The sequence below is a fragment of the Asterias amurensis genome, chromosome 6 (assembly GCF_032118995.1).
Source record: "Asterias amurensis chromosome 6, ASM3211899v1".
In the NCBI taxonomy this organism is placed as follows: domain Eukaryota; kingdom Metazoa; phylum Echinodermata; class Asteroidea; order Forcipulatida; family Asteriidae; genus Asterias; species Asterias amurensis.
The window spans coordinates 1796063-1819894 of record NC_092653.1 but is presented as its reverse complement, the minus strand read 5'-3'; the positions used below and the strand labels follow the sequence as shown (position 1 = coordinate 1819894).

Here is a 23832-nt window from a genome sequence, read left to right as displayed (position 1 = left end):
GCCTTTAAATCTATATACAGACACACAAAAAGGTTTTTAAATAAATGTGACTTATATGCATAAACTGTGAATAATTCTGGCTAATGAGGAAAGTACTTTTCTGTAACGCTCAGTACAACATTTTGGAATGTGAAAAACAGATGCCAAAGCTGCTCTGAGTTGCATATTACATATTAATTAAGTTCTGCACAGCGGTAATGAGTGACAACATTTTTGTTGAACAACGAAGATTATTACCAAACTTAAAGGAACCGATTATGGCGTCTGGATTCTAAAGTGGGTACATGGTTGTACCCGCAAGTTATTATTACTAGGTGTTTCTAGTTTACTAGGTATTTCAAATAATACTTATCGTTATTCTTACACTATACAAGTTGATAAGGTGAGTTTGTAGTTTTCCATATTGCCCATGCTGGACAATTTCCCCCAAAGTCAGATCATCAACGTATTTCCATCGCCTACAGCAGTCTATTGAATCATCGTTGACAAGAACAAGAATGTATTAGGACCAATTGAGCTCCTTGAGGAACGCCACAAGAAATTTGGTCGACGAACAATGACCCATTAGTTAAAGGCAGTGGACAATATTGGTAATTACTCAAAATAATTATTGGCATAAAACCTTTCTTGGTAACGAGTATTGGGGAGAGGTTAATGGTATAAACCATTGTGAGAAACGACTCCCTCTGAAGTGCCATAGTTTTCGAGAAAGAAGCAATTTTCCACGAATTTGATTTCGAGACCTCAGATTTAGAACTTGAGGTCTCGAAATCAACCATCTTAGTGCACGCAACTTTGTGTGACAAGGGATATTTTTCTTTTATTATTATCTCGCAACTTCGATGACCGATTGAGCTCAATTTTTCACAGGTTTGTTATTTTATGTATATGTTGAGATACACCAACTGTGAAGGCTAGTTTTTGACAATTACCAATAGTGTCCACTGCCTTTAAGTGATGTGTGTGCAACCACTGAGAAAGCTGCAGATGATGGGAACTATAATGGATTGTCTGACTCTGGGATTCAATAGTTTCTAAATAACAACTGTGTGGTTATTACGGTCAAAGGCCTTAGTAAAATAAATTGTGCAAAGTTGGGCATGATGGCCGGGTTTATCCAGTCCTTCAATAATAAAATGTAACTTTTCAACAAGATAGTGTGTAGTGGAACAGTCCTTAATGTCTCCATGTGTTTTAGCATCAAATGTTTTAAACTAAAAGTGTCTTCCATTTAGCTTTATAGGTTGTTCTAAAAAAATAATCATGCTACCGCCTGGGCCCAATTTCATAGAGCTGCTAAGCACAATTTGCTAAGCATGAAATGTCTTCCTTTGTAAAAACAGGATTACCGAATTAGTTGCACATTGCTTGTTACTGTTATTCAGCTGTTGTTTGCTTATCCTGAAAATCACGTGGGAATTTGGTTGGTATCCTGTTTTTACCAAGGCAAAAAGTTCATGCTAAGCAAATTTGGGGCTTAGCAGCTCTATAAAATTGGGCCCAGGTAAGTTCAGAGCGGGGTGCTAGCGTAAAAGAGCCTTGGGCAATGCTAATGTCAGGTAAGACTGCTATTGTCATTGCGGACCGCAGGATTTGACAAGAAAAAACTGTAAGCACATTCCATTTGATTCAAAGAAAGAAGTTCAATAACTGCAAACATTAATAAATTCATTTTTCCAAAGCAACTTATGCTATGACCTCATTAAACGCACTGGTTTTATGTACAAAAAATGTATAGATGCTTTTGAAAACCCATCGGCGCTTCCGATGAACCCTACCTTTCACATTCACTCGAAAAAAATAGTTATCCCTTTACTACCTTGAAAACTATCAGTTTAAAGATATAATAATAATAACAATATCGAAGTATGTATGTGATTAGCCTTGCTCAAGGCAGTCGAATTATTCACTCCGAAAAAAGACCGCCGCTGTATAAAAACCCACCCGTATTCACTGTGCGTAAAACCCACCCGTATTCACTGTGCGTAACATCGCACGACACGATTGCCCCCGTACACTATCTGCATGCGGAGGCCGTCAGGCCGACAGCCTTGTAGGATCTGTGTTGAAGCACTGACCTCATTACTATAATAAGCGAAGAGTTCCCACGGTCAGCTCATTACCATAATGCCCGCGAAAGACGAGACATGTTTACCTCACACACCACCATCACGGACGCATGATAGGGTCCCAAAGGTCGTGATAAGGGAAGTGCGTGATTGGACGTCAAAATGAATAATTCATTTGCCTCACATCCTGTGTTGTCTGATAGGTCTGACGAACGATATACATATTCATGAGCTGCATACTAGCATATCCTAGAGCCCCCCCAATTTCGTCCACTATTGGAATTTTTTCAATACAACACATTAAAACGGGAAGATACAGATCCGACAAGGCTGTCGGCCTGACGGCCTCCGCATGCGGTTAGTGGTGTACGAGTGCGATGACTTGTGTGAACAGTATTCGTGCGATGTGACAGTGTGTATACGGGTGGGTCATTCGGTGTGATCGCACACACCATGCACAGAGTATACGGCGGGTGGGTTTACAGCTGCGTCTGTTCGGAGCGAATAATGCGACTGCCTTGAGCAAGGCTAGTATGTGATGAATAAATATATATATATATATATATATATATATATATATTTTTTTTTTTTGGGGGGGGGGGGGGTGGCTAATCATCCTTACTCACAGCTAGCTAAGAGCTGAATTGCGAAGGACGCGGCTACAACGTGTTCGAGAAGCTGGCATGCAAGGGCGCCTTTGGCTGCCAGCCAAATCAACCCATTATAACCACGGAGCACGGCCAGAGATCGAAAGTTTTTGATTTGTTTCTCCCGAGGGAGAGCAACCGGATGGTTTGGGAAACCCTCATGGCACATCAGAGAACCAACGCACAACTCAACTCACATATGGCCCTGGCCGGGAATCGAACCGGGGTCACCTGTGTGAGAGGCGAGTGCTTTGCGCAAAAGCCAACCATGCCACATTATAAGGGTTTACAAGGTGCTACGGTGCATTAAAGTCACCTGGGGTATAATTTGCTTTTCTTCAAACATTAGAGTATGTTAATGAACAATCAAATTGAATTTTTTGAGTAATTGTTTGTAACGATTTATATGTCTAAAAAATAGATAAAGTTGTTTGGGGGTGACTCCGCCTACCCCTTTTGTGACGTCAATCGAGGCAGACTTTGCCTCGATCGAACATTGAACACACGTACGTGCAAGTACATACAAGTCGTAGTCGTGAGTTTGTACGTTTCGAAAAAATGTTTATTTCTTGCAGTTTTTCCTGCAATGTCGACCACGTGTATTGCTGCTGATGTATTGCTGCTTGAGGCAGCAAATTTGTTAATAAAATGGAAACTAAATTTGTAGAACCTTAGTTAACTGTTTATTCATATTCTACTCATCAAAACACATATTTTAGTGACACAAATTTTATCTTGACAAAATACCACTTCCAGGTGACTTTAAGCAGCCACAGACAGAAACACCGGGCTAACCCCTTCTCTTTTCGATAAATGCACTGGGTTCTGTTCTTTTTCATGGCTTACACAACACAACGGCTTCACGTCCCATCCGAAAGACGAAGCAATGGTTAGAAGTCTTGCTTAAGGACACAATGTGTCATGGCTGTGGATTCGAAACCCACACTCTGCTGATCAGAAACACCAGAGTTTGAATACGGTGTTCTTAACCGCTCGGCCACGACACTTCCACGGTTTAAGTTTGAGTTGTTAAGGCATCAGTTTGCATCCTCTGCTATTTTAAAGAGTTCATTACAGAAATATTTTTTCGAACAAAATAACGTTTACAGTAATTTCGGGTGTTCCTTTTTTTGGTGGTGGGGGGGGGCTGGGCGTTGGAAGTCTATGAGAAACCGCCTTACTCAATACGCTGACATGGGCCTAGCTCTAGAGATGTGCAATGATCCGACAGACGCCAAACCTCGTAAGTAGTCTTGATATGATGGAGGCCTTGGGGACAACGGGGTGGTGGGCATCGTCTTGTGGTTGCTGATGGAAAAGGGTGCAGAGAGCGGTCTGGGTGCGACGTGGAAGGACACGGTGGCCAGCCTCGGTTGACGGTCGACTGGAACCACAACCATTGCAGTACCTTTCGCGTCGTTCGTTGGGGGACTCATCTTCATGTTGATTTCGGACGTAGACACTTTCCTGCAAACTTTCACGGGAATTGTGAGCCGGAGGAAAACGGGGAGGAAAACAAGTCCATGCAAGGCACCGATGAAGATAACAAGAAACATCGTCTTGAAGAAGGTTCTGAAGATGTACGAATCTGTGAAGGCGAGGACTACGACGCCGAGTATGGTAGAGAGGGAACCCTGTACGATGGGCATGCCGACGGAGTACAGAGCATGGATGATGTTGTCCTCACGTGAACCTTTGTCCGCTGTGACGTAGGCGTAGCTGATGTGTGCTGAGAAATCCACACTGAACCCTATGCAGATAATGAGGTTCGTCATGGCGATGGAATCGAGGTTGACTTGCCAAAAGGTCATGTACCCAACCACTCCTGTAACGATAGAGGCTACAGCCAGAGTAACGATGAAAGGACAGATTGGGTTCGGGATCATGAGTAAAGCTATAATAAACATAGCTCCGACCGCGATGCCTAAGTTTTGAAGCGTGTTTGGCAAGATTGATATGTATTGATCATAGAAGATGAAGGCTGGATGGTAGACTATTGCAGGTAGCTCTGAATCCTTTGCAATTTGTCTCAGCTCAGTCGTCATGAATCTTTCTTTTTCGGTGGTGTTCAGGGCTTTCGTTGTGACAAAGAATCTCGAGGCCTTAATGTTGGTGCCGTTATCGCAGAAAACAATATCAAGGGAGTACTGTTTATAGGCTGGATGTTTGAGGAAATCGTCTCGGAGTATGTTGATGAACTGGGCCTGGTTTGGTTCTTTGAAGTTGGTAGAGTTCAGGAAATCAAGATAGTCCCGTAGCCATGAAGCAGACAGATTGTGGTCTCTACTGAACGTATACTCGTTGTCTTCCATCTTTGTTAAAGTCTGTTCCATGATGTCTTGTACTTTTGGATTCCAGACGTCTCTTCTCTCGGTGAACACCAATGCAACCTGCGGACCATACTGCTTAAAGTAGGCACTTTCCATATCTAGGAAGTCAGCTGCGTATGAGTTATCTCGGGCGAGGTTGCGCAGACTCAGACCTTCTTGTACCTGAGTACATCCATAGATGGCAGCAGCCAAGTAGCCAACGTACACCACTGAAATGAGTAATGTCATCCACCATCTTGTGGTGAAGGGACCGTAATGCTTCTTGAAGAATATCATCAATGCATGATCGTTGAATTCCCCATCTTGGCCGGCTGGAGGTTGCGACCCACCTGCGCAGAATATCTTGTACGCTGTAGATTCGGTCTCCTCCTTAGGTTTGACTTTAAGACATGACATGCAGTGTCTGTTCGCCGCCTCACGTCTACCAAATAGAGCCATGCAGGCACCGAAGAAAGTAATCTGGTATACGTAGTCAAAGATGACAGCCACGCCGGTATACATGCAGAATATACGCACCGATCTGAAGTACGTTATAGCGCCAATACCTAAAGCCAAGGCATCAGTGATGGATGTGATGGTTATCGACATGGCAGCCTCGGAGAAGGCATAGCGCATGCGCTCTTCCACGGGCAGTCTGACGTCAGTCTGTCGCCAGGCAGCAACCATGATGAACATGTCGTCGACTCCAATACCTGTAGATATTGAGAGAAAAAAATCACGATGTTGCGTATATATTTTGTCTTAGCCTGCAGCGAAGGGCCCGTTTGGTCACAACACTCCCGTAGTACATTGTCAGCTAGTGTTTTTCCCCACAAAGTTTAGACCTCGTATTAAAGTTACTGAGGTTTGAGCGAGCTCACGCGCCGTGGATTTTGCGTTGTGCGCGGCGTGAAGTTGGGCTGTGAAGGGGGAGATCGCGAAGTTGTCCGATTCATAACCACACTTTTCTTGCACAAACACATGACATCGTGTGAACATTCTCTTGTAATTCCCTACAAGTGGAACTGTTACTGGCATTGTTCAGCCACCGGTAAGGTCTCATGTTACAAACTCCGGAATATTCTTAAATGATTTCGAAAGTTAGTCTTTTTTGAGCCAAAAATTACAACAGTTATCATGTCTTTTTAAAGCACGTTTATATGCAGTACGCCGTGTTTGTTTACCTCTAATACCCACTAAAGGTCATACGTGACGCACGGAGCGCAATCGGTCTAAGCTGTATCTCGTTTGTAGCCCCATAGCAAAAAAGAAAGAAAAGGTTTTTGTCACGCACTTTACCCTGCCAGCAATGATTTTTCATTGTGTGCACATTCTTTGTATTGTTGATTTGTCTTGCTACTTTATATTCTACCGTTGATTTGAGGAACTTAGGGAACTTCTTTACTGACGCCCAGTAGATATTTTCCTAGTTCGGGATGGGAGACTTTTCATGTCCAAAAACAACTGGGAGTAAATCGACAGCGACCATTTTGTTTGCTTAGCGAATGGACGGTAGTTCTCGTATTGGTAAGAAACGAAATTGTGAAGATCAAAGATTTACACCAAACTTAAACGGCCTAATGATGATGATAGTATAAAACATCCCTTGAAATATTTCTCTAGTTTCGCGGTTGGAGTTTATCGCTCAGTGAGCGTTTTATTCATTTGTTTTGCACCGATGTCATGCAAAATGTGTAATCGTTTTTTCACTATTTTCTCGTGACCGAGTTGGCTGATCGCTCTCAAACTTCTCCAGGTTTGTCAGTTTATGTATGTGATGGATTACATGAAGTGCTTACACTGCCAGCAAATGCTTTGAAGCAAAAACAATTCTGTGGTGTTCCTTTAACTTCACTGCCGTGGAGTGAGTTCTTCATTTATTGGTCTAAACATTTCGACATTGCGACTCGCCATCGTCAGGAGACTTCTTATTTTAGGTTGTATTATTGTTTACAAGGGTCAAACTTCTGGCAATCCCGGCCCTTTCTCCACCCCCCCCCCCCCTTCCTGGCCCGTTCAAATTTCGGTCCTCGTTGCGCAGTCTGCACTCCAGCTGTGGTATACGACATTAAGCGCGGGAACGAGAGGAAGGGTGGGTATGTTTAGTTTCACATGGCCCAAACATTTTGGCCGGCCTTTAATTGGGTTTTTAAAACAAGATCAATTTAAGATTGAATAAATATTGTTTGCTTACCAATAATAAGAAAAGGTGCCGATCCCACCACATTGATGTAAGGTACTCCGATGTAACCCATCAGACCGAACGATGAGAGCACAGCTAGGCCGGCAGATATCACCCCACACCCGGCCAACCAAGGCTTGCTCCGTACCCAGTCCAACATCACACAGGAACAAATGCTGAAGGTAATCAACAGCGTAAAAGTGATACTAAAGTCTTTGATGACATTGGAGCTGGCTTTATCTAACTCTGTCTCAAGAGTACTGGATACCTGGCGAGTGACTCTTATCTCGGTTGAATTGAAGGCTTCAACAACTTGAAGAAACTCGTCCTCCCATAGAGCACTTCGTTGGTCGTCCATGATGTCTTGATGCCGTAAGATGTAAGACAACTGCATGACCTCTGCTGAAAGAACTTCATCCGATAAATTAGATTTGAACTTCACTCCTCCCAGCTCTCCACCAGAAAATACAGTTTTTTTGTTTGAATTGTAGACAGGATAAGTCAGATTGATCGCCTGTAACATGCTTGAGTTGTAATCGTATACAGACAGTATTGCATTTTCATTACAAGTATTGTTCCATTTGACACAGAGATCAACAAAACAAAATGTATCCACCGAATCGTTGTGTAGCATCGTCCCATGAAGATTAAGAATTTCTTCATGAAGATTAAGAATTTCTTCAAAGACAGTCTCCGTCAGAACGTTTCCACCATCTTGTCCTTGTATGATTACTTTCCCCGATCGACCAAGCCTTGTCAGACGAGTCACTAAGGTGTCGTTGTCGCCATGTTGTGTAAAAAGCTCTTCCACTGTTTTCCGGTCTGTTTTCGCCTGCCCATTCTCCGGTGTGTATAAATTCTCTACGCTCTGCTCACTTGTAATGAACGAAATTCCATTACCGAGTACTCCAGCCAGCAACATCGGTGATAATAGGAACCACAACGGGTGCCTGGCGATGAAACCGCCATAGTTGAAGAAGAATTTCTTAATATTCTTCTCGATGCAATCGAATCTCATGTTGTTGTTGCTGTTGTTGTTGTTTTGGTTGTGCTTGTTTTTTTTTTTTTTTTTTTTTTTTTTTGGGGGGGGGGGGGGTCGAAAACTTGAATTTGATAGCCAAGACCTTGCTGGATCTTTCCTCGTTCACAACACACAAATGTAGTTTTATTGTTTTGACAGTTATGATGAGATATGCAACAACGATTGTTTTTTTCTCTAGTTAGCAACAACGATCACTTCATCGTTTTGGAAACCGCTGTTTGTCTGGGAAAACCAATCCAATGTTCATGCATAATATATTAACGATACACTCCTGTATTGGTTAATAATTGATGAATAAAATGTTCACTCAGGTACGCCTGCCAATGAAACTGATCCAAGCCGTACCAAGCCCTGGTTAATGTATGTGAAGGGTGGGAGTTCAACGCTTAGACGTTAGATTAATGTCTGGTGATTATTTTGTCAGTCAAATTTTGAGTCATGTGCTAACAACGAAGTGCTTGTTATTTTCGAAACACATTATGTAAAGGAAATCACAAGCACTTTTTAACGGTTTTGTGGTTGTTTCCTTAACACATTAATACAACAAACTAAAAACCACAACACAAAACAAGCAAACAAAACCGAAAACCGAAAACAAACAAGCATTCAACACACAAACAAAATACCCAATTCAAAAACACAAACAAACAAATAAATAAATACCACAACAAACAAAAAGTCAAGAACAACATTATTGGTTGATGTTTGGTCGTGTTTTTTTAAATGGCCCCATGAACCAGCACGGTATCGAGTGCACTACAGAAAAACGCAAGTGAAAACAATCTTTGAGAAAAAAAAACAGTAACGAACACAGTGCCATTAGGTATTTCAACTGAGCAAAAAACGTGTGTATGGAAACTTAAATAAATCCAGAGAGGTTATATAAGGATAACACGGCAATTTTGTTTTTTAACCGACTTGAGATTTTTAAAGAAACATGAACCAGTTCTTGAACCTAGCGGAAGGATAATGTACAAATAACGATCGTCACAACTATAGAGATGCTGCTTTACATATGTAGGGCGATTAAACATGGAGACTAATATAACATTTTTGAGCGGAAAAAACATCGTTTGGTAAACTACATGATATTAAAACACCGAAGAAATGCAAACCTTGAATTCCGAAAAAAATCTTATATTTCAAACAAACTCTTGAACCGAACGAACGAACGAACGAACGAACGAACGTCAGTGCCCCAGGTGGGCACAAAAAGTTGCCAATATTTCAATAGCGCAGCGCGATCGGTTGATTGCGCAGATTGACCGATCGCGCCCAACAAATCCACACGTGACGCGTTTATAAGCAACTGTTTGAATGTCTTGTTATTTGCTTCTCTTGTGCGCAAAATGTCGGACTTTCCCTTTGTTATTCCCGATTTTGTTTATTCAAGCACTATAGCCAATCATTGTCAATCTAGGTAAAACATTAACTGAACTTGGCGCACATCCAACATTGATCGCGCACAATGGTGGACATGGCTCCTTAAAAAATATAGGAATTAATTTCAGAAGCAGCGGGAAATGTACTGACAGGTTTGGAAACTTGTACTGCATGGCTTAGAAATCCATGGCTCTGTTTGTTGGAGTTCCATTTCATCATTAAGTAAAACATGATCAATTGTTGTGTACATTTTGACTTATTTTGTAGAATCTTGTGTTTGTTTCAAACTATCATTGCGCATGTATCTTGCTTTAAGACTGCTCCCAGTACACTGTGAAATAAATATTATAACTACGATTGAATCAAAATGGCGCAGTTGACTGTCATATTGGCTAGGAAATAGTAGTAGAAATTTTGAAAAGTTATGCTAATTTAAAATGACTATCATCACTAGAAAGACGTATAAACATAAGTGAAACCTATGAGGTAATCGGAAAATGTTAGCCTAAACCTTTGTTTCGTACATGCCACGGTCAAATCACATACTATGAAATGACTATAGGCTGTTGGATGTGCTAGACAGACACAAATTTTGCTGCACTGGGCCCGGCAGACACCAGTTCTCCCCTCACGGCCCCACCTGAAACCAAATTGAAATGACCAATAACAATATTCTTAAACCCAGGGGGTGGGTGTGTCTGGCGTGCCCAATGCAGCCATTTTGATTAATACTGGTATTAAGAATATTGTTAGTGGTCATTTCAACTTGGTTTCAGGTGGTTCCTTTGATGTTTAACCCGGGGGAGGGGAGTTGTCTGCCGGCCAAATGCAGCAAAACTTTCATCTGCGCAGTTGATACTTCACATTGTATTAGGAATATTGTTATTGGTAATTTCAACTTGGTTTCATGCCAGGTTGTTCCTCTGATGTTTAACCCGGGGGAGGGTAAGTGTCTGCCGAGGCCCAATGCAGCAAAACCTTTGTCTGGCGGCGGTATGTTGACTAAAATATACGAACTCTGCCCTGACAAACAACAAGTACATGTTCGTACTGCAAGCCAGTTATTGGAAATACCCAAGTTTTTTTTGTTTTTTTTGTTTTTTTTTTTTTCGGGGGGGGGGGGGGATTCCACACTGTCAGACTGAGATTAAACGATATGTAAATGAGACAGATGTGTGTGTCCAATACCAAAATGCCGGTTTGGTCACGTGATTCATTTGATGTTAGCTGGGAAAAGCTGAAGTTTCGATGACGAAGCCAGAAAGGTTTCAGACAACCATGGCCTCAGAGGTATGTCCAAACATTGAGCAATAAACTTCTGAACTTGAGGTAAGATTTTCATTTCTTTTTTTAGGACTGTTTATCAAGGCTACTACGGGTACCAAAAATGAAATGTTAAAATACAAATGTTTATATCTCCAGACCTACAGTGTTATTGACTGCCGTTTTTTCCTTTCAATTAAAGTTTGAGTAATTATGTGATACAATCAATGCTTAGCAAAACTTTTGCAGGATAGCAATGGACGACACGATGTAATTGTGGTGCTTTTAAATTACACTCATTTGTTCCTCAATTTGTCGAGCTTTGTCTCCCTGAGAGAAGGTTGCAAAGTTAATGTTTTTTCTTTATTATTTCCAGGAATTTAGGGAATGTGCTAATGTTTTTTATTGTAAATGAGGAATGTTAGAGTGATTGCGGGCGAAATCAGTACAATTTTATTCAGAACAAACATTGATCTTCCGAGAGAAGGCAGCAATTTTAAGAGAGATAGAGCTGAGGCCCGCGATGTGAGTCTGTAGCAGACAGACCAGTAGCAGAAGGCTATCTTTGGGTGAATTGGGTGAAAACTATCCGTATATTTTCTAAGTTTGGCAAAATTCAGTACCAAATACCAGCCTACAATCAATGTCCAACGGTCTTTGAAGACCCATTCGTTTGCAACGGTTATTATTTGATATGTTTAGATGGCCGTAAAGACCGAGTGAAATAACCACCACTGTTTTTAAAGAGCCATATGAGGGTCAACTCTTTTTCAAGTGGTCTTCCACTCTTTTAGATTGAAGTTTGCATATTTTTTTAGTGATTTTTCACTCTGTCTTGGAGTGAAACTCCTTTAAAAGAGTGAAATAACCACCACTGTTTTTAAAGAGCCTTATGAGGGACAACCACTGTTTTTAAAGAGCCTTATGAGGGACAACTTCTCGAAATGTAAAGAGTGGTGCTTTTCACTCTATTACATTAAGAGAGTAAACGTACTGAATAAGTACATTGGATTACCGTTCACTTGGGATTACCATTCAAAATAATCTCAAATGGGACCAATCAGTTCAACAGATTGTCAGTATGGCTTCTCGACGACTTTACATACTAAGTAAATTAGAGAAAAATCAAGTTCAAGCCAATGACCTCATTGTTATTTATAAACTATACATTCGTCCATTACTCGAATTCCGTGTTGCTGTTTGGTCATCGGGAATCACTGAAATACAAGCTCATAATATTGAAAAAGTTCAAAAAAGGGCTTTGCGTATTATTGCTTATCCGAATATTTTGTCTTATCTAGATCACTTGAATTTTTTTTAGACTTGTATCATTGAACGAAAGGCGTAAACACCTAGTTCTGAAATTTGCCAAGTCACTGCTCACTTCTGATAATCATCGCGCCCACCTCCTCCCCCAGAACGTAAATCTAATTATTTGTCAGAGCATACTTTAAGAAACACCAGGCAGTTGGAACACCTTCAGACAAAAACTCAGAGATACAAAAACTCGCCAGTCCCCTCAATGCTCCAGATGCTTAAAGTCACCTGGAAGTGGTATTTTTTCAAAATAAAACTTTTGTCACTAATATATGTGTTTTGATGAGTGGAATGTGAATAAACAGTTAACTAAGGTTTTAAAAAATCAGTTCTTATGTTATTTACAAATTTAAGAGTAGACCCCGACCCGAGAGGGCGCTGTTCGTGACGTCAATCGAGGCAGACTTTGCCTGTAATGCGTAGAGTAAACACAATTACAAAGTACATGTACGGACCAGGTCGTGAGTTTGTACGTTTAAAAAAAAAATGTTTTTTTTTTCTTTTTCCGGCAATGCCGACCAGGTGTATTGCTGCTGAATGCAGAAAAACACTTTTTGAAATGTACCAACTCACGACTTGGACGTACATGTACTTTGCACGTGTGTTTACTATACGCATTGCAGTAAAAGTCTGCCACAATTGACGTCACAAAAGGGGTAGGCGGAGTCAGCCCCCAAACAACTTTATATATTTTTTAAACATATAAATCGTGACAAACAATTACTAAAAAAAAATTGTTTTAATGTTCGTAAGCATATAGTCTTATGTTTGAAAGAAAAAAATTCTATTTCCAAGTGACTTTAACTCAATCAGTTCATAACAGCTCCATATATTTTTTTTTTTTTTTTTTTGCTCCTGTTGTGTCCAAATCCCCTTGCCTACAGAATGTTGCTGTTTTGTTTAAAATTCCCTTTTGTTTTGTTTTAATTTTGTGTCCACAAATCGCCACCCCTCCTGTCTATGGCTGTTTTCCCAATTCCTGTTTGTCTGTTTTACCCTAGTAATATTTTTTAATATTATTGTATTAACATATCTACATGTACATATATGTTTGATGTAATTTTATGGTTAACGAAGTCTGTGAATTTTTTATTTGGTGTTGTATTTTTACATGAAAATAAACCAATTTTGATCTGAAAAAATTGAATTGAATTGTGCACATACACGATAAAAGCGGGATTCTTATGTCGTGGTGGCACTACGCTTCCGCATGTGGCACAGATAATATGTACGCTGTGTGAAAAAAATCCCCAGCCCATAACCACAAGCCCGGTAAGGGGCCTTGTCGAAATTCCCCAGCCGTTCTTCTGCCGAAAGTATGCAGCCATTCCGGCAAGTCTGTGTTGTCAAGGAGTGCAGACAGTCTGCAGACAGAACGGTCATGTGCGGCCAAGCGCAGCACAGTTAATAAGGTGCACTGGGTTGGCACTATTGTTGGAGTGTCAATAGGCTAATGAATAAACATGAGGCACTGAATATCTGTGACCAGTCTATTCAACAAAAAGTAATCTTCAGTTGTTCTGAATCTGTTGATCTTTCCTTTAGAACCTTTGTGCAATGGTGCAGTTGATACATTTCCTTTTAGAACACGATAAAGGATCTAGGGATGTCAATAAACTTTTCAGAAATGCCGGCAAATACACAGAGATGGATGTACTACGAGGCCAATGATTAAGTTTCCCCTTCTACCTAGGGTTCTAGCCAGGCATTAAATAGCGTGTCGGGTCGACAAGTTATAACCAAATTCCGACACGCTTTTGATCATGCATGTTTTTTCTTTGCTTTTATAAATTTAAAAGAAAAACTTCTGTTGTGTTTTTCTGTAATCTATTTTTTATTTTTTTTTTTCAAATCCAAAACATTTTCGCGACGCACTAGCTTACCATCTCGCTCTCATAACATGCAGCGTCGAAAAAGCATTCAAAAAATTACGGGATAGTTATCATCAGCAGGCAGCATGAACTTCACGCACGCGTGGTATGATAGCGGAGAATTCACACGCGTTTTCAATCATATCATTTAGGTATCAATCTTATCTCTACTATCACATAAACCGTCGCACTCAAGATTTGCCTATAATGACGTCAGTGTAGGCAACCTTACCGCATGCATTTATACAGGTGCTTTCCCGCAGATTTTATAAGGCTTTATGACTTTCACGTGTGTTGGGGCATGCAGCGGCAAACATTTGCTGGTGTGCTACTTTTTCACCCCGGAATTCAGTGCTTGCATCCCTATGGTATTTTAATAAACTGCAGTTTATAAAATGATGCTTTTTCCTCGAAAGTTGGAGAATAGTCTCATCTGTAAAATAGCATACATGTAGCTAGCTAAGCAAATATCGACGTCGTTCGTCTAGGTCCAATAACTGGTTCATGTTGTTTCTTTTGAAATATCAAGTCGGTTTAAAACAAAATGTTGTTCTCTCCTTTATTAAAACCACCGGAATTTATTTTTTCATACACACGTTTTGCCCAGTGGAAATAGTTAATGGCACTGTCTTTCGTTTATATACATGTATATATATATATTGTTTATTTTTGTTTTCTCTTCAAATATCATTTAAAACTTGCCTTTGACCTGTGTCCTAATTTATAAGTTGTAATGTTATTGTTATCAATTCAGCCATATTTACAAACATTAAAAAAAAATGATAACAGCGTTATGCAAACATACAATACTAGTAGGGTCATATCTTTGGATTCTGTGACCATTTTTTTGCTACCTTTTTTTCTCGATGGATTTGACTTCAGGAACCATTTAAAGGGAAAATTAGCTCCTATGAACGTCTGAAATGTGATGGGAACTTTTTTTACAGCACTATATTCAAAATGGCCGCCGACGCCATCTTGAAAAACATAAAATGTAATAGCTCTGGCACCAGATGACCTAAACGGACAAATGAGATGTCCTTTTCCACTATATATGGCATGACAAATACACTGGAATGGTAATTGTAAGGTTTGAGGACCATCTTGACCTCTAAATCCAATATGGCCGCCGACGCCATCTTGAAAAACATAAATTGTAACAGCTCTGGCACCAGATAACCTAGACGGACAAATGAGATGTCCTTTTCCACTATATCTGGCATGACAAATACACTGGAGTGGTAATTGTAAGGTTTGGGGACCATCTTGACCTCTAAATCCAATATGGCCGCCGAACGCCATCTTGAAAAGAGAAATTGTAATAGCTCTGGCACCAGATGACTTAGACGGACAAATGAGATGTCCTTTTCCACTATATCTGACATGACAAATACACTGGAGTGGTAATTTCATTGTTTGGGGCCATCTTGACTTCTTAATCCAATATGGCCGCCGTAGCCGTCTTGAAAATTATGAGTTGCAATAGCTTTAGCCATAAAAAGAATTACAATGAAATGTAGGATGTCGATTTCCACTATTCATGGCATTTCAATTCCACTGGAATGGTAATTGTAGAGTTTGGGATCATCTGACCTCCAAATTTAAGATGGCCGTCGTCGCCATCTTGAAAATATGAAATTTGAAAGCTCTGTCGCAAGAAGAGCTTTAAGAACAAATAGGGTGTCATTTTCCACTAATTCTTGCCTTACAAACTAATTTTAAATGTTTTTCATAGTTCTGGAACCATCCTTACCTCTTAAATCAAGATTCACATATCAGCTTCACTATCACCAGCTGAATCACTGTATGAACTGTGGCTTACAGACTCACTTTCAGAACGGAGCACAATGTAGATGGACATGGCCATGTCTGCCTCTGCATAGGCACAATTAAGCTGTGGCATCAGACTGCATGTAGACAGATTCTTGGTTTATGATAGTCCTGCCTACTACAGTAGATGATCCCAGTAATGGTTTACTATGCTGTTCCCAGGAATGCTTCTTGAAGGAAAACTTGTCTCAGATTTGCTCAGGAGAGCATGGAAGTCTTTACATGAAGGACATTTATCTTCTGATTTCTTGATCGTATGAATCATTGACGCAAATAATTCGCTGAGCATGCTTGTGTCTTGCTAGAACAGAGTGCACCAGCTTTTCTGCCTAATCACCCCAAGTGAACTTGGTACAGTCTCCATTCTCTCTGTCTTCAGTGGTAGGAGTGGTCAAGCGCCATATGAGGCCCATATCGATAAAACAAAATGTAGATGTGTATGCATCAGGCTCTGGATAGTCAAAAGTAAGATTTTGCTGGAGCTTGCTTTTCTGTGTGTTACACATGGTTCCATTGACGTGGAAGATTGCAAGGCACTCAGTAACACGGTGATGCAGGGTGTCTTCTAGGTTTAAGGCACCACTCCTTTCGACCAGCCAAAGAACTTAGTCCAAAGCGTTACACTCCATTTCCTCCATCCTCTCTTCAATTCTTGATTTGAAAAGTTCTGATGCTTGCTATGAGGAATTCGGTCACTTTAAAGACTTGTTTTTTAGTACAATCTCTCATCCAAGAACTTATTCACTTTGCTTTTGCCATCCTCCTCTGCCGATAACAAGCCGGCAACAAGAACTTCAGAGGCTGGAATTCTTGACTGTAGGAATCAAAGTGCTCCCACACGATTCGTGATTCACATTCTGAAAGGAGTTGCTTTTCAGTGTTCGGAGTTGCCAGCCATCCAGACGTTAGCTTAGAGCTCTTTTTCACTGCACTGTTGGCTCTATCAAAATGTTAAAGGCGACACATGAATATGGCTTTCCAATCATTGAGTGCGCCCACATACCGCTTTCCTTGATTGCAGCCTGGTCTGAGGAAGGGTATCAAGTTCTGCCGTAAAATCGGGAGGATGCCAACCATACATGTCGTTGTCATAGATTCACATCCATGGAAGCTCGAGGTTGAGTTAGACCTGAACTCTGTCCAGTTGCTCGTTCTGATGGCATGGATATTTTGAGTCAGAGTCTCCACCATTCCATGAAGGAAATCCAGTATTGTGCTTGTTTGGGAACCCTCAAAGTCCTTGAAGAGAGTATTGTCAACTAGGTCATTTAGATCATCAATGTACTCCGTCGTTCATCATGTGAATCTGAAAGTTCTCAAGCACATCTATGATGCCAGATCCCTTAAATCTGTAGAATAATATAGTGTAGATGAACGTGGCGTTGGCAGAGGTATTGGTGTGAAGATCCTTAATGCGGGTGAGGAAAGGAGACGGTCGGGAACCCATATGCATAGGAGAGCTTTCCAGAGGGCGGTTCTATCTACAGAGTCGAAAGCAGCCTTCAGGTCGACGCAGGCCACGGACACCAACAATAATTGCGAAAGGTATATTTTTCTCTTCGATTGACTTTACAAGTTTGCACATCATATCAAAGAAATCATCTTACTTGGAGGGTTTGAGTATGTCATATATGATATATTGCTCGACTCTCCTCGTATGCTTTTGACAAGTTGGCGTAAAACCCTGGACACACTGGCGCAGTCTGTTCTTCTGGTTTTAGTCTCACTTGGTCATCTTTGGCCTGGCCAATCCGTGGATTACACCGCGAGTTCTTTGAGCGTATGTATTGAGACTACTTGAATCAGTTGTAATGCCAGAAATAGTGGAAAATGACACAGCTCTTTTGTGCCTAAGCTATTACAATACAAAATTTATAGATGTGGCGGCGGCCATCTTGGCTTTTGGGTTTAAAATTATCCCCACACCCCACACTCTACAATAACTATTCCAGTAGATCTGTAATGCCAAATTTATTGAAAAATAATATCTCTTTTGTCTGTCTTGGTCATCTGGTGCCAGAGCTAATGAAAGTTATGTCTTTCAAGATGGCAAAGGTGGCCATATTGGATTTAGAGGTCAAGATGGCCCCCAAACATTACAATTACCACTCCAGTGTATTTGTCATGCCAGACATAGTGGAAAAGGACATCTCATTTGTCCGTCTAAGTCATCTGGTGCCAGAGCTATTACAAGTTATGTTTTTCAAGATGGCGTTCGGCGGCCATATTGGATATAGAGGTCAAGATGGTCCCCAAACCTTACAATTACCACTCCAGTGTATTTGTCATGCCAGATATAGTGGAAAAGGACATCTCATTTGTCCGTCTAGGTCATCTGATGCCAGAGCTATTACAATTCATGTTTTTCAAGATGGCGTCCGGCGGCCATATTGGATTTAGAGGTCAAGATGGTCCCCAAACTTTACAATTACCACTCCAGTGTATTTGTCATGCCAGATATAGTGGAAAAGGACATCTCATTTGTCAGTCTAGGTCATCTGGTGCCAGAGCTGTTACAATTTATGTTTTTCAAGAAGGCGTCGGCGGCCATTTTGAATATAGCGCTATAAAAAAAAAGTTCCTATCACATTTCAGAGGTTCATACACTGTAAAACATTTGTGTGAATTCACAGTAGCTTTTTTGTTGGAAAGAATAAAAAATGAACAGCAGAAGTTGCCGTTTTCCTATTTCTCTGTGAATATACAAAATATATGCAGTCTCTAAACAGTGTGCTCCTATTCTCTGTAAATTTAAAGTAAGTCTGCTGTTGTAGGAACATTTTGTGACGGTACAGTGAACCGTTGAGGATTTGACACATTCTGCTGTTTCTGAACAGCCGGGTTGTCTTCTAACATTGACAGTTGTCAACATTAAATCATCGGTGATAGCCCCTCCCCCCCCCCCCTTCCCACCAGCTACTGAGGGCCTACCGCACGTCCCGTGGCGGATCTAGCTCAAGGGAAATTCAATGTTATAAATTATATGATACAAGAACACTTTTTGTAATAGGCCTACACTATCATTTTATACGTTGAAGTTTACTGTGGCACCTGCCTAAGTATGAGGCTAGTATTTGGGCATGAAACGAACCTTTAACAAAAAATCAAATTCAGTAAGTCACTTGAACTAACTGCACTCTGATATAGCAGCTTATTGCCTTCCATTCTTAGCCACTATAATAAACTACGGATTTAGGCTTGAATATCAGTGCTGGAAAGGGAAAACTACGGCCCTCATCATCGGTGTGGCGCGGGCGGGCATGTGTGGTGTAGGCTACTCAGTAAAGTAAAAATTGGAATGAAGACTCGTAGGCCCTAGTAGCCTAGAGCTAATTTTCGTCCGAAGATTACAGGACGATATGCCCCTACTCATGTAAAAAAGCATTGCATTTACTATCATAGAAACATTGTGGTGTCGGACTAGAAAGTTCTGAACTTTCCTTGGTTCATTGATAAAAAATTCATAACAGAGATCGTCCCCCCTAGCGTATCTCACTACAGTGATTTTTCCCTGGTGGCCCTCAAATTTTTGCATTAAACAAAGAGAAGACGGGTACCATTACGAAGTTCTTGTCGTCTTCTGTGTGTGTGCGCGGCAAAAAGGGGAAAAAGTGATCAGCAGGAACTGGTTCAGACCGGCTGGATCTTCCGCCGTCGTTTGTGCGCGTGCGCTCTCTCCACCATCACGTCACATTTGTGCGCTCACTTAACTTTTGGAAAATTTTGTACTTGACCTTTGCTGATCAGTTTCCACGACAAAAAAAATTACAGGTAAGATTAAGAACACTATTCTGTGTTATTAATATGATTATTATTACTATTATTGTAAGTCACATGGTTAACATAAGCCTAACGCTCGTTAGGCTTAAACATAAAATATGACACTTGGAAAATTTATCATGTTTAGCGACAGACGATCGTCAGATCGTTGATAGACGTGATAGATGACAGATTGGGTGTGTTTGTGTGTGTGCATGCATAACGTCAACACAATACACAGACAGGCTGCATGTGGATTTGGGATGATTTGTTGTTTGCCATGGTCCATGGACATGAAAATATAAAGTTGTTTTTTCTGGTTCTGGAAATGTCTTGTCTTTTGCTTTACTAGCTTTCCAATTTCAGTTAATTAAAATTAGCCTACCCTCTGGCTCTAGTTTACTAGTATTTTACATGTCTAGTCGATCATCTGACTGACAATACATGTCTTACTCTTAGTAACATTACAACTAAAAATCAGCAAATTAATTCAGTAAAATGAAAATGAATGTGATTATTTCAGTCACAATTTTTTTTACTAAAAATTCCTACACTAGGCCTAGGCCTACCTATTAACCTTACTACTGTTTTTTTACTTGGTTGGCAAGCTGATTTATACTAAACTCACTGTGAACATATGAGCAGATGAGGATGCATTAAAACACATTTTTTAGCCTGGCATGCCCGGTCTGGTAATGGTACAGTAAGTGACGATCCATTTTGTTTGTACAGATGCCAAGTACAATTATTTATTAACTAATGGATCAGTTGAAAGTTTTCTTTAAATACTTTTCAAGTGGGAACATCTTCCAGTTCTGACTTAACCAGATATATTCGGCATTTGTTTATAGACAAAAGGTACAAGTACAACATCAATATTAAACCCTTACTTTTCAATATCATGAAATAACCAGTGAAAAATTCATCGCGTTTTTATATGCTCTTGTTATGAGAAATGCTGACAACAGCTTAAAGGGACACAAAGTATAGCAGTGTCATGGTAATTACCAATGTTGTAAATGGCCTCTGGTATTTATATATTTTGAATGTTATACATGTTTGTGATTTGTTTTCTTTTTTCTTTCTGTACAAAGGAAACTGCAAGAAGCTCTGACTTTGACTGTGACACGGATAGCCCTGTACTGGCCTATGCAGGTAAAAAATACCTTCGAAAATAACTGACATTTTAGTTCCCCAATTTAATTTCACCATTAATAATAACTTGAACATTGAATGATAATTTTCTCACCTGAAGTACATTTGAGTTGAAAATCAATCATACTTAAATTTTTGTGCATATGCTTACAAGGCTAAGTATAGTATTACTGATGGAACTATGGTGTTTCCCATACTTAATAAAATCAATCTTAAATCAGATGGTTTATTGTTTCCAATAAGACATTTTGTCTACAGCTTTGTGCTCATATTTGAAATTGTAAAGTGAACTTGCCAACATTTTTCTCAAAAACTGAAAATCCCACACCCTGGATCATCTGAAAAATACTGCAATATTTTGTGGTCAACAAAAAATGTCACCGATTCAACATTTTAAGCCCACAGATTTCCTATGCTCATTAGACTTACCCTGTGTGTCTTAAAAATATTAACTGTGGGTAGATGTAAATAAAGATTTGGTAAAAAAGAATACCTAATTTTATAACCTAAACTGGTCCTTTTGTTATTTGCATTTGCAAATAAATTGATGTTTGTTTAAATGCTTGTTTCTGCTGCAGGTGACAACCCCTTCCTGAGCACAAAATGTGCAGTCTGCATCGAAAGGAATCCACTACTCCATTGCAGTGATCTTCTCAAGGGTCTTCAGATGTGGTTCGTGGTGTTCTATGTTTTCAATCTACAATACCCACCTAATATTGCAGCTACTCTTGAGTTCATGCAAAGGTAATTATTTTGAAGCACTTGTATTATTCTTCATTTTGGCCAAGTGGAAACAACTGCAGTTCAACTGCACTTAAAGAGCGGCTTTAATGTGATGTACTCATTTTTCAATAGATATAGTCCTCATGTGAGTGGTGAAAAAATTACAAGTCTCTAACCTCACGTTAAAGTGGTGTAATTGCCATTCTATTCGATACCCTCCAGTGCAAAATTTGTCAACGTTCAAAACATCCTACATGACATCATTCAAGAGAAAAATGGGTTCATTTTTGTACGGGTTGTTTTGGTTCATTCGTGACTTCAATTTGAAACATGGCGTCATTGGATTATCAACAACTAATGAGTCTTTTCCATCCAAGGAGGCATTTTTTGGAAAATAAGTATATCACAAAATTGAATTTGACATTAAAGACCCTCTTTAACTGTGTGATTAAGTCTACAGTGCACAATCCAATGAATTCAGTAAAACTGTTGGAATAAATCAACCACAATTATTTTGTTCATAAATGCCAACAAAGATACGACCGCTTTTGTTCCAGTTAGTTTACCTGCCAAACTTGTGTGACTTAAGACATGCAAGTGTTAACCGAAATGAATACTTATGTTCCAACTACTGGCAGATGAATTGATTAACTTGGATTAAAACAAATAATAAAATGGAACTTGCACAAATTTTAGGGCAGATTTAGTTACAGAAGATGTAATTGACCAATTTCGTTTATATGTATTAACTCTGCGCTGCACTCTCGTACAGTCATCGACTGTACCGTTGTAAACAAAGTTTGTTTACTCATTAACGGTACAGTAAAAAATTACGTTTTTTTTTTGTTTCTGAGTGTGCTTACCCCCCCCCCCCCATGAACATTTTGTTTGCATTTTTTTTCTTTTTTCTGTGGATTCAGTGAACGTTTCTGAGTCTAATGATACCCAGTTAGAAGAGTTTGTGAGCAGCCAAATTAGTTTTACATGCAATTTCACACGGTACTGCAACGGACTGTGCGATACTGTAATGGTGTAACGGAAGCATGAACGTTGGAATTTGGTAGATTTTGGGGGATTTTGGTAAAAAATATACAAAAATTTATTGTGCACTTTTTTTGATTTTTTTTTTCTTCTTCTTGGTATTTAGTGAACGTTTCTGAGTCTAATGGTACGTTTCTGAGTCTAATAGAAGAGTTTGTGAGCAGCCAAATTAGTTTTACATGCAATTTCACACCATACTGCAGCTGACTGTACGATGGGGGGATAGACGCTTTTGACTGGCATGGTGCAGCGCAGGGTTAAGAGCAATAGTCAAAAAAGAAAACAAACATTTTTAACAAACATTTTCCCTCAAGAGTATTTACTACTGTTAACTTCCTTTAAGACTACAATCTGTTTAGAATAATGCCCATCAACGAGTATGACAAAACGAGTATGACAAATAATAATCATACAAATCAACTTTAAAGTGGATACTGGCATACAGAATTAGGTTGATGTGTATAATGTACAGTTTTGTATCTTTTTTATGTGCAGACTGCTGTTCAAGATTAGACGGAAAGAGGCAGCAAGAGGTCCTACAACACCAAAGGAGGGCCCAATAACAAAGTTGTACAACTTTGTACCAAGACTTTGAAGAAATGTGGGTGGTGTAGAAGTAAAACAGTTCAGATAGCACTAAAGTTGAATGTTTTTTTTTAAACAGCACTACATGGTGTATGTAACAAAATTCCTGAGTGTTTTAGCTAGTTTTCTTGTTAAAGTGAACGCTTGATGCTTTGAGCTTGATAACAATACTGTTTTTAACTGTTTCACTCTTGAATTAACAAGCAATAAAGTAGGATAGGTTTGTCTCAGTTCATGACCCCCCCCCAAAAAAAAAAAAAAAAAAATATAATAATAATAATAATAACAATAACAACAACAACAACAACAACAACAACAACAACAACAACAACAACAACAACAACAACAACAACAACAACAACAACAACAACAACAACAATAAAAAACATGTAAAAAAAAAAACACTAACTGGGGGATTTTTTTTTACACAGATGTTCGCTGTTACCCTGTTGGGCTTAATATCTGTGTTTTTCTCCATGCACTGATGTGTTCAGCACTGCATACTCAGTACTGGGTATACAGTGCTTATAATTTACATCAGTGTATGGATAAAAACACACAATTATAACTCTTTATCACCGATGCAAAATTAACATGAACATTTTCTCTTTGAACCAGTTCAAGTATGTACTGTATTTAATGTTTTTATCAGTATT

General features: G+C 39.7%; 2 protein-coding genes and 1 long non-coding RNA gene across 3 annotated transcripts in view; 2 read left to right on the top strand and 1 right to left on the bottom strand.

Moving 5' to 3' along the window:
* Positions 1–2673: 2673 nt before the first annotated feature.
* On the bottom strand, positions 2674–8455 carry LOC139939111 (patched domain-containing protein 3-like). Its single transcript, XM_071934849.1, has 2 exons — positions 7220–8455; positions 2674–5738 (listed from the first exon to the last, which is right to left on the bottom strand). Exons 1-2 carry the CDS (start codon positions 8223–8225, stop codon positions 3898–3900), a joined length of 2847 nt encoding a protein of 948 aa, XP_071790950.1. The 5' UTR covers positions 8226–8455; the 3' UTR covers positions 2674–3897.
* A 2303-nt stretch (positions 8456–10758) lies between these two features.
* LOC139939155 (uncharacterized) overlaps positions 10759–23832 on the top strand; it is a 34938-nt gene continuing 21864 nt past the window's right edge. The window contains exon 1 of the mRNA XM_071934918.1: positions 10759–10961. The gene's annotated coding sequence lies outside the window, so the exon portion shown is untranslated. The remainder of the gene's footprint in view (positions 10962–23832) is intronic.
* On the top strand, positions 18585–23431 carry LOC139939015 (uncharacterized). The gene is made up of 4 exons (XR_011786252.1): positions 18585–19684; positions 20767–20827; positions 21406–21571; positions 23087–23431. It is a non-coding gene; the product is annotated as an uncharacterized lncRNA (long non-coding RNA).

Excerpts from the sequence above, each read along its gene's own strand:
- LOC139939111 (XM_071934849.1), bottom strand. The coding sequence starts at position 8,225 with ATGAGATTCGATTGCATCGAGAAGAATATTAAGAAATTCTTCTTCAAC. Across the intron at positions 5,739-7,219 it reads GGCACCTTTTCTTATTATTG|GTATTGGAGTCGACGACATG; the intron begins GTAAGCAAACAA and ends CAATATCTACAG.